This window comes from Schistocerca nitens, chromosome 1 (assembly GCF_023898315.1).
Source record: "Schistocerca nitens isolate TAMUIC-IGC-003100 chromosome 1, iqSchNite1.1, whole genome shotgun sequence".
In the NCBI taxonomy this organism is placed as follows: domain Eukaryota; kingdom Metazoa; phylum Arthropoda; class Insecta; order Orthoptera; family Acrididae; genus Schistocerca; species Schistocerca nitens.
Window position 1 is genome coordinate 889751425 of NC_064614.1, and position 12029 is coordinate 889763453.

A 12029-nucleotide genomic window follows, 5' to 3' on the forward strand; every position below is an offset into this window, starting at 1 on the left:
GTTGCATTCAAAAAGTATTGATATAATCAATCAACCTTAAAAAGAATAAGAAGCGAAATATTGCAGTCAGTTTCGACCTGGAAGGTTGGTAAATAAAATACCCTTATTCTTATTAATTGAAGCCAAAATGAGGCGTATTACTGTTATTAATATAATTGAACTATAAAGTTCCAATTAAGGAAATGTAAAGCCAATATGAAAGCTGCTAACTTTTTATCTTAGCGGTTAAACTCCGTTAACATTTCTAAAATTTATATAGTTTAAATAAAACATTACATTTTCACTGTAAAAATAATATATGTATATTTATAAATACCTAAAAGTAAAAATACTTCCTTAACATCTTCAGTGTCACTCTCTAATTATAAGCTAGCTATTTAAGTAAACGAAAAATAATACCACCAAACTAAATATTCAAAAAATAAAAGTTAAAAGATAAATCTTAAAATTAGAATCATATCAACCTCTATATAACTAATTAAATAAATAAATAGTCTCTATAAACCTTGGCCACCAAATAACTCACCTCAACCATAATCAAATGATTTAGATGAATAATAACCTAACTTTAAAGGGACATATCTAATAAACTTAGTTGAAATAAAAGGTATAAACCACATAGAACCAGCAAATCTGACAAAAGAAAGTATACTTAAAGAAAATAAATTTTGAGAAAAATCAAAATTAGAAATACGATAACCAAAATAAGCACCCAAAACAACTACAGTAATAGTTAAAAACTTTCAATAATAAGGCAAGGCAATCACATGAGGAACAGGAAAAATTAATCAAGACAAAAGACTACCACCAAAAACAGCAACAAACAATAAACCAATTATACCAAACGAAATATAATAACCCTTATCATCAAAAGAAAATCTAGAATAAAAATTATTATCACCAGATATTGAATAATAAAAAAGACGAAAAGAATAAGAAGCAGTTAAACCAGTGGAAAAGAAATAAAGAAAAAAAATCAAACAATTAATTCATCTTAAACAAACCATTTCAAGAATTAAAGCCTTTGAATAAAAACCTGCTAAAAATGGTATACCACATAAAGACAAACTAGAAACATTAAAACAAACTGAAGTTAAAGGTATAAAATTAACAATTGAACCTATAAAACGAATATCCTGAGAATCCTTTAAATTATGAATTATTGAACCTGCACACATAAACAATAAAGCCTTAAATAAAGCATGAGCTAATAAATGAAAAAATGCAAGTTTTGGGTAACTCATAGCCAAAATTCTTATTATTAAACCAAGTTGTCTTAAAGTAGAAAGAGCAATAATTTTCTTCAAATCAAATTCAAAATTTCCTCCCAAACCAGCCATAAATATAGTTATACAACCAATTAAAAGTAAAAATCAACCACAATTATAAGTATCCAATATTGGTCTGAAACGAATTAATAAATAAACCCCAGCAGTAACAAGAGTAGAAGAATGAACCAAAGCAGAAACAGGAGTAGGAGCAGCTATAGCAGCAGGAAGTCAAGAAGAAAATTTGAGCTCTCTTAGTTATAGCTGCTAAAACAATTAATATAGTAATAAGCTTTATTTCAAAAGAACTAGAAATAAAATCATAATAATAAATATAATTTCAACCACCAAAATTCAATATTCAAGCAATAGAGATTAAAATAGCAACATCACCAATACGATTAGAAAGTGCAGTTAACATTCCCGCACTATAAGATTTCACATTTTGATAATAAATAACTAAACAATAAGAAACTAAACCTAAACCATCTCATCCCAATAAAATTCTAATCAAATTAGGACTAATAATTAAAAAACCTATAGAAAGAATAAATATTAAAACAATAATAATAAAACGATTTATATTTTTTCTCCCGATATATAATCCTCTCTATAATAAATAACTAAAGAAGAAATATACATAACAAAAGACATAAAAATAAGAGACATTCAATCCAAAATTAAAGTCATAACAACCATAGAACCATTTAAATTAAAAAGTTCTCATTCAACAAAAACTCTATAATCAATTATTAAATAATAAATACCCAAAATAAAAATTATAGTTCTAGAAAAAAATGAAGAAAAAAAACTCAAAGAACAAATAGAAAACAAATTCATGGCCTAAGATGAAAAATTCATATCATTGATTCCACAAAACAACATTTTTAATTAAAATACTTAAGCAACCTAAACAAAAAAATACTCTCCCTTTAAACAAAGAATATTTAAAGGCAATCAATGTAAAAGTAAAAGATGATATTCACGAAAATAACCAAGAGAACAAGTATAAACACCAGAATAATAATTACCATGCTGAGAATAAGAATACATATATAAAGTATAAACAGCTCTAAAAAAAAGACAAAAAAATTAAAGCAAAAAATCTAAAAGAAGATCAAGACATAATTCTATTTAATAATCTAAGTTCACCAACCAAATTCAAAGAAGGAGGAGCAGCTATATTAGATGATCTCAAAAGGAATCATCATAAAGCCATTCTTGGTATCAAATTAATTATACCCTTGTTAATTAATAATCTTTGTCTACCTAAACGCTCATAAATAATATTAGATAAACAAAATAAACCAGAAGAACACAAACCATGACCAACCATTAAAGAAAGAGAACCTATACAACCTCATCAATTCATAGTTATCAATCCTCCAATAACCATTCTTATATGAGCAACAGAAGAATATGCAATTAAAGACTTTAAATCAACCTGACGAAAACAAATAAATCTAACAATAACCCCACCAGATAAACCTAAAGACAATCAAAAATAATTAAACTTTAAACCCAAATAAGAAATAACCTTCATAACACGGAAAATACCGTAACCACCTAACTTTAATAAAACACCAGCAAGAATCATTCTACCTGAAATAGGGGCCTCAACATGAGCCTTAGGAAGCCATAAATGAACCAAAAATATCGGCATCTTAACTAAAAAAGCAAGAATTATAAACACATAAAATATAAAATAATAAGAACCAAAATCAACCAATAAAGGAAAATACAAAGTATTAGAAAAATCTTAAACCCTAAATAACATTAACAATAAAGGTAATCTAGCAACCAGAGTATAAAAAATTAAAATAACACCAGCCTGTAAATGTTCAGGTTGATAGCCTCAACCCAAAATTAAAAGTAAAGTAGGAACCAATCTAGCCTCAAAAAAAATATAGAAAGAAAGAAGACTCAATCTAGCAAATGAACAATAAAGCATAATCATTAAAATTAAGACTATAAAGACAAAAAACTTAGAATGAATAGAACTTAAATAAACTGAACCTCTAGCAGTAATTATTAGAGAACAAATTCAAAAACTAAGCAAAATCAAACTAAAAGAAAAATAATCAATACCAAAATAATATCTAATCATATTTAAATCTGCATATGAATAAACACAAATCATAAAAACAAAACTAGATAGAAACATTAAAGAATGAACCAACCATCAACAATTATTAACCAAACAAAGAGGGATCAAAAAAATAGTTATAAATAAATACTTTAACATAAAGATAAACCGAAAGAATTAAAAAAATCATTCCCATGAGAACGAATTATTGAAACTAAAATAGAAAGACCTAAAGCACCTTCACAAACAGAAATAACCAAAAAAATAACAGGAAAAAAATCATAATCAAACTCAATAAGAAAAACAATAACCAATATAAATAAAGAAAGAACAATATATTCTAATCTCAAAAGAACCATTAATAAATGCTTACATTTAGAAGAAAAAACATAAACACCAGCAAAATAAATCAATAAAGAAGTAAAGACAGAGAATATAAACATTAGTTTTAATAGTTTAAAAAAAACGCCGGTCTTGTAAACCGGAAATAAGTTCAGCCCCCACTTTTAAAACTTCAGAGGTGGAAAAGCTTTCCATCATCGGTCCCCAAAACCGATATTTTTAATAAACTAACCCCTGAAATGATCAAAATAATAATTATATCGCTATCTAACGTAATAAATATTAATTTTATTAAATTAAGACACCCAATATCAATAATACTTTTCATTATCCTTCAAACTTTTCTAGTTGGACTAATAACAGGAAGAATAATGGAAAGATATTGTTTATCATATATTTTATTTTTAACGTTTCTTGGTGGTATATTAGTTCTATTTATTTATATTACGAGAATTGCATCAAACGAAATATTTCAGCCTAAATCAATTACGATAATTATTACCTTAACAATATGAATATTTATCGTATTAACATTAATTATTTTAGATATAACAATATTTATAGACTTTTTCAAAAATACTGAAACTATAAATATTGATAATTCAATCAATTATCAAAAAATAACAATATCTTTAGAAAAACTATATAATAGACCAACATTCATTATCACAATAATAATAATAATTTATTTATTTTTAGCACTATTAGCAGTTGTTAAAATCACCAATATTAACCAGGTACCTATTCGTAAAATAAGATAATTTACTAATGAATAAACCTTTACGATTGAGACATCCTTTAATTAAAATCACTAATAACTCTTTAGTTGATTTACCTGCACCAACAAATATTTCGTTTTGATGGAATTTTGGGTCCCTACTAGGATTATGTTTCGTAATTCAAATTGTAACTGGACTATTTTTAGCTATACATTATACATCAAATATTGAAATAGCATTTAGTAGTGTAGTTCACATCTGCCACGACGTAAATAATGGTTGAATTATTCGAACCTTACATGCAAATGGAGCTTCTATATTTTTTATTTGTATTTATTTACATGTCGGACGAGGAATTTACTATGGATCTTATATATACATACACACCTGAATAATTGGTACAGTAATCCTATTCTTAGTTATAGCAACTGCATTTATAGTATATGTTTTACCTTGAGGTCAAATATCATTCTGAGTTGCGACAGTAATTACTAATTTATTATCAGTAATTCCATATTTAGGAACAGATTTAGTTCAATGAGTATGAGGAGGGTTTGCTGTTGATAATGCAACATTAAATCGATTCTTTACATTCAATTTTGTACTACCGTTTATTATTGCTGCAATAGCAGCAATTCATTTATTTTTTCTTCACCAAACAGGATCTAATAACCCATTAGGCCTAAATGGAGATATTGAAAAAATCCCATTTCACCCATACTTTACCTTCAAGGACTCTATTACATCTGTATTAATAACATCATTATTAATTATACTGTGCTTGATTAATCCTTACCTACTAGGAGATCCAGATAATTTTGTACCTGCTAACCCGTTAGTAACCCCTGTCCATATTCAACCAGAATGATACTTCTTATTTGCATACGCAATTCTACGATCAATTCCTAATAAGCTAGGAGGTGTTATTGCATTATTCTTATCAATTAGAATCTTAATAATTTTACCATTTTATAATAAAACACCATTCCGAGGTATTCAATTCTATGCTATTAATCAGATTTTATTCTGAATTATAGTAGTTGTTGTATGCTTATTAACATGAATTGGTAAACGACCTGTTGAAGAACCTTACATTATAACAGGACAAATCTTAACAATCATCTACTTTACATACTTCTTAATTAATGTTCATGTTGCAAAAGCGTGAGATAAACTAATTAAGGAATAATAAGTTAATTAGCTTAGGAAAAGCATATGTTTTGAAAACATAAAACTAGAAGTTTAACTCTTCTATTAACTTTTCTTAAAAATTTCACTAAATAAATGAAATAAATAAAATCTTTAAACCAACAAAGAAAATAAAAAAATTTAAAGATAAAGGCAAAAAACTTTTTCAAGCTAAGTACATTAACTTATCATAACGAAAACGTGGTAATGTCCCCCAAACTCAAATAAAACCAAAGGACATAACAGCAAGCTTAATAAAAAATATAAAAGAATAAAAGTCACCACCTAAAAAAATTAAAGCTAGTAACATTCTTATAAAAACAATTCTAGTATACTCAGCTAAAAAAATTAAAGTAAACCCGCCTGCACCATATTCAATATTAAAACCTGAAACTAGCTCAGATTCACCCTCGGCAAAGTCAAAAGGAGTACGATTAGTTTCAGCTAAACAAGAAGCAAAACAAGCTAAAGCTAAAGGAAAAGAAATAATAATAAATCAACAATAAAGCTGATAATTTATAAAATCAAATATGTTAAAACTACCAATTAAAATAATTAAAGATAATAAAATTAAAGCCAAACTAACTTCGTATGACGTTGTTTGAGCAACAGAACGAAGAGAACCTAGTAAAGAATAATTTGAATTAGAAGACCAGCCAGCAATTATAACAGTATAAACACCTAATCTAGTACAACATAAAAAAACAAAAACCCATAAGAAAAAGAACATATATAAGTTAAGTAAGGGAAAATCACTCAAACAGCCAAGGAAATTATTAAATTAAAAACAGGAGAAAAATAATAAAGTAAATAATTAGATATGATAGGAATTGGCTGCTCCTTACAAATTAACTTGATAGCATCACTAAAGGGTTGAGGAATTCCTACAAAACCTACTTTATTTGGACCCTTTCGAATTTGGATGTAACCTAAAACCTTACGCTCCAATAAAGTTAAAAAAGCAACACTAATTAAAACACAAATAACTAATAAAAGAAAATTCAAAATAAACATAAAAAAATCATAAAGTATCAATACTATTTGTAGAAAAAATCTACATAAATGAATTCTAAATTCAACACATTAATCTGTCAAAATAGTAATTTAATTAGTATTAATCAATAAAATAAAAAATATTTCAACCATATGGTCCTTTCATACTAATATGAATTAATAATCTTAGGATAGAAACCGACCTGGCTCACGCCGGTCAGAACTCAGATCATGTAAGAATTTAAAGGTCGAACAGACCTAATTACTGGGCTACTGCACCCAAAATTTTTCTTAATCCAACATCGAGGTCGCAATCTGCTTTGTCGATATGAGCTCTCAAATACAATTACGCTGTTATCCCTAAGGTAACTTAATCTTATGATCATAAATTATGGATCAAAACAACAGACATAAATAAATGATATAATAATGAAGAGTTTATTTATTCTTCATGTCACCCCAACAAAACATCATCATTAAATATAGAAAGACAAACAAACAACTATATAAAAATAAAATGTTAAGCTCTATAGGGTCTTCTCGTCCTAAAGAAAAATTTAAGCCTTTTGACTCAAAAGTTAAATTCAAAAATTTATTAAGAGACAGTTGATTTCTCGTCAAGCCATTCATTCCAGCCACTAATTAAGAGACTAATGATTATGCTACCTTTGCACGGTCAAAATACCGCGGCTCTTTAAAAATCTGCTCAGTGAGCAGGCCAGACCTCAAAGTATTTTCAAGAGGAAATGTTTTTGATAAACAGGCGGAAATCAATTTTGCCTAGTTCCTTATAATAAATTCACAAGGTAAAAATTATATACAAATAAATACACTAATTCTATCATTATTACAAAAATTTTAAAATTAAATGAATAATCTTAATAAAAAACCTAAAATAATTATAAAATCAAAATAAAAAATAATGAACTAAAACGTAATCTTAGAGATAGCTAGTTTAAAGCTTACTATTATATTTTATAAAACACATTATAGGTTATTAACTTCAAAGCTTATCCCTTAAAGAATAAATAAGTTAATATTTATATCTAAAAAATTAAATAAAATCCACGTCGCTTTGATTTGATTGCAGGCCGCAGATGATTTTTTAGGAGATCTGTGTATGATGCACTGGTGACAGTGGTCACTCTAGGCATGCAATGCTCCAAAATGACGCCTTTCTCGTCCCAAAAGAGAGTCAGCGTAACCTTCCCTGCTGATGGTTCTGTTCGAAACTTCTTTGGTTTTGGTGATGAGGAATGGCGCCATTCCTTGCTCGCTCTCTTCGTTTCCGATTGGTGGAAGTGAACCCAGATTTCGTCCCCAGTAACGATTCTTGCAAGGAAGCCATCACTTTCTCGTTCAAAGCGCCGAAGAACTTCTTCACAAGCATCAACACGTCGTTCTCTCATTTCAGGAGTCAGCTGCCGTGGCACCCATCTTGCAGACACTTTGTGAAACTGGAGCACATCATGCACACACAATGTGGTGTGCTGACCCATGACTAATCTGTAAACATGCTGCAATGTTATTCAGTGTCACTCGACAGTTTCCCTTCACTATGACTTCAACTGCTGCAATGTTCTGTAGAGTCACAACTCGTTGTGTCTGACCTGGACAAGGAGCATCTTCCACTGAAGTCACACCATTTGCGAACTTCCTACTCCATTCACAGACTTGCTGCTGTGACAAACATGCATCACCGTACTGAATTCGTCGATGAATTTCAAAATGTTTCACACCTTCACTACCCAAAAACCGAATAACAGAACGCTGTTCTTCCCTGGTGCAAGTCGCAAGTGGGGCCGCTATCTTTATACTGATACTGCGACGGTATGTGTGCATCTGCACTATGCTACCACCTACAGGCCATTCTGCACGCTGTTTGTAGCACGCTTACCAGCTTACAGGATAATGGGGCGAAATTTCGTTTTGTTATTACAAATTTAAGGTTTTCATTTGACTCGCCCTCGTATATGAGAGTTTTTCACCCATAGAGCTTTTGCGATTGATACATACTGTGTAAGTAGAAACGAGAGTCTGCTCACTAGCACTATATGGAAGTGCGGCGAAACTGACAGTCGCCTTGCAAGAGTTTAGACTACTACAGCATCCCGCCTACCAAAATGTATTGAATCTCTTCCCATTAAAGTTAAGCAGGAGGAAGAAGAAAATGGGTTGAGAGTAAGCTCTCATCTGTTATCTACCGATCTATGCAAACTCATCTTTAAATTATTCGTAATTAGCGCTCTCAACAAAACATCTTCCACTTGGCTTCATGCTTTATATTTAATAAGGGAAGCACACTAGGAAAATTCCAACTCCCACAAACGACCTAGCTGTAGAATGTGGGCCATACAGTGAATATATGCAGTAGAGACCTGACTATACTCATGCGCACTGGTTGTTCGTCACTCGCTCTGCCACACTGCAGCCATTTTAAGCCTAAGCACAAAGGGCCTATTTCAATAGTGGTACAAGTCCATTTTTGTTCATTTTGAGATACAGAGTCCTAAAGTTAAACGAGCACTGAAAAATCTGCAGTTGAGATACCAGAAATATTCAAGCATATGGCTTCTTGCAAGAGATGAACCTTTTTTTCTGTTTGTTTGGATCATTAATTTCAGAAGCATTATAGGCAGAAAATGGAGGTAATGGACTTGTACCACTATTGAAATAAGCCCTTCATTTGTAACATTGACTTACTGGCTACCCATGATATACAGTGCGGCATTTCCTGAATTTGATTGGAAAGATGGTCAGATTGAAATGGTTCAATGTGAAACAGCAAAGGCTAGTAAAGACATGACTGACTAAAATAATTATTTTCTGGCTATGTCACATGCAAATGGAAGTGTATGGGTTTTTCTTGTCACTCTTATTTATACGTTTCAGTTTCGTTGTAGATATCATAGACAACTTTCCAAATGAAGATGCAAATAATGGACTGACGTTCCTTGCTTATTTACAACTTCCAATGGTGCAAGGTCAATGGACGCTAAAATGAGGAAGTAAGTGATAATGAAGACTGTTCTGAAGATTTAAAATCATCAGCAATATCTCGAGATGATAGGGAGGAGTATGCGAAACGGTCTGTCACTTTCTGGAAGACTAAAAACAAGAGAATCTTTCAGGGTCGTTAAGAAGATTTTTTAATCATTATAACAAAAACGATCTGTAAATTAACAGTAAACAGAGTAGAAAGCGATGTATGCACGTGAAAATGTTTTCAAAGGTCAACGTAATCGATCTACATGAATTTAATGTCGTATGCCACAATAACGTGATGGTACGCGACGTTAATATGTTGACCAATGGGACGTTATAGTCACAATACAAGTGGGCCCGGTCTGTTGTGGTGTGAATGGAACCTGTCTTCCTACAACAAAACAACTAGGTATCGTTACGAAACAGTCATATTTATTATATATGAAGAATATTTCAACGATGCCCTAGCTACTGTGCCTATGTGAGTTTTCGATAGAAAGAATACGTATAAGCGTATTTTCATTTTAGAAGTGATCTATGGTCGTCTTCCTATCAAAAGGAGCAGTCTGTGCGTCAGTAATACTATACAAGGTGACTCACTAACTACTGTCACCTAGAATAACTCCGAAAGTATGATAGTAGCTGAATAGTTTCTGGGACAAATTTTGCATGGGACAACGGGGGCCATGATATGACATTGGTTTTTTGTTGCTAGGTGGGGTCAGGTCAGAGAAATGAAGGTCAACTTTTTTTAAAATGGGATGCTTTAGTTTGTTACTTATTTCCTGATAGCGGTTATCGAGATGAATCCAGTGATGTGTAACAGCAAGGGAATCTGGCACGAGCCATTATAGTGTTGTTCGTGTTCTGCATCGACATAAATATCATCCTTACCGTAAGTGTCGATGTAATAAGGAATACCACTCAGTCCATGATAAGAATATTGCAGCACTGCATTGATACCAATGGTCATCACTTCGAACATCTTCTGTGAATGGACGTTCATGCCATCTTTGTGACCTTCGTTGACGTTCAAAGACCTTACTGTTACACATCATTGGATTAGTTTCTATAGCTGCTATCAGAAAATAAATATCAAACTATAGCACCCCATTTAAAAAAACAACGTTGCTCTTCATATCTCTCAGGCAACCCCACCTAGCAACAAAAAACCAACGTCATATTATGGCCCCTGCTGTCCCATTCAACTTTTGTCTCACAAACTTTTCAGCTCCTATCATACTTTCGGAGTTATTCTTGGTGGCAATAGTTATTAACTCAACCTGTATAAAGCTACACAATATGCCAATGGTATCTGCAGATCGACACTTGCTATGGCCTCTGTTTCTACTTTTAAAAGAAGCGATGTGCATACTAGGGGCAGGAGATGAGCAAAATCTGTTTTATGGGGATCATATTTTAACAGACAGGTCACTTTATAGACAAGGAATACTGACGGATTACGCGAAAAGACGTGTTTCCTAAAATCATACAAGATTAGTTTTCATTCCATCATAGTTTTCAGGTCATAAAACCTTGTCAATGAATAAAGAACATGGAACTAAAGAGTCTGCCGTTTCCGGAATGACGATGTAAATGTCGGTGACTAGACCGTTTGCCGGGTGCAAATCTTTCAATTTGACAGTACTTCGGTGACTTGCGCGTCGATGGGGAGGAAATGATGATGATTAGAACAACACAACACCCAGTCCCTGTGCGGAGAAAATCTGTGACCCAGCTGCTAATCGAACCTTTTTTTCTAGGTGGACACAACAATTTCACATACATATTAATGAGGCAAACGATGTATAAGGTGAAATATAATAATATACAAAGAAACATACAACATTTAGGCATATGATGAAGAGAAATTTAAATCTACATCACATGAACAATATACAGTACATAACTTGAGAGAAGGGGGGTGGGGGGGAGAGAGAGAGAGAGAGAGAGAGCATATTAAGACATGAAAGACACTACTTAAATTACAATCTTACGTTGATACACCTATTAGATACCCTTTTCATGGTATTTATAGCCGCCGGCCGCGGTGGTCTAGCGGTTCTAGGCGCTCAGTCAGGAACCGCGCAACTGCTACGGTCGCAGGTTCGAATCCTGCCTCGGGCATGGATGTGTGTGATGTCCTTAGGTTAGTTAGGTTTAAGTAGTTCTAAGTTCTAGGGGACTTATGACCACAGATGTTGAGTCCCATAGTGCTCAGAGCCATTTGAACCATTTGTATTTATAGCCGATAATTTTTTACCTGACTTATGTGGCTATGAGGAAGAGACACTGTAGGGATAGGGCTTGCACATGCTACATATATTTTGGGACTGTGACACATGCAGACTTTCACCTTTCACCTTGCACTTTGCTTGCTTTAGCACACAGTTTGGCACATGACATTGCCCTTGACTTTGGGTAGGTAGAGGGATGGGAGGAAGACAT

At 31.9% G+C, this 12029-nt stretch overlaps 1 protein-coding gene and 2 pseudogenes across 1 annotated transcript; 1 reads left to right on the forward strand and 2 right to left on the reverse strand.

Annotated features, from left to right (window-relative positions):
• Positions 1 to 497: 497 nt before the first annotated feature.
• On the reverse strand, positions 498 to 2108 carry LOC126191719 (NADH-ubiquinone oxidoreductase chain 5-like; annotated as a pseudogene).
• Positions 2109 to 4067: 1959 nt separating this feature from the next.
• LOC126210559 (NADH-ubiquinone oxidoreductase chain 6-like) lies at positions 4068 to 4457 on the forward strand. The gene is made up of 2 exons (XM_049939856.1): positions 4068 to 4116; positions 4243 to 4457. Exons 1-2 carry the CDS (start codon positions 4068 to 4070, stop codon positions 4455 to 4457), a joined length of 264 nt encoding a protein of 87 aa, XP_049795813.1.
• Positions 4458 to 5686: 1229 nt separating this feature from the next.
• Positions 5687 to 12029, reverse strand: LOC126210631 (NADH-ubiquinone oxidoreductase chain 1-like; annotated as a pseudogene).

Excerpts from the sequence above, each read along its gene's own strand:
- LOC126210559 (XM_049939856.1), top strand. The coding sequence starts at position 4,068 with ATGGAAAGATATTGTTTATCATATATTTTATTTTTAACGTTTCTTGGT. Across the intron at positions 4,117-4,242 it reads ATTTTTAACGTTTCTTGGTG|ATATAACAATATTTATAGAC; the intron begins GTATATTAGTTC and ends TAATTATTTTAG.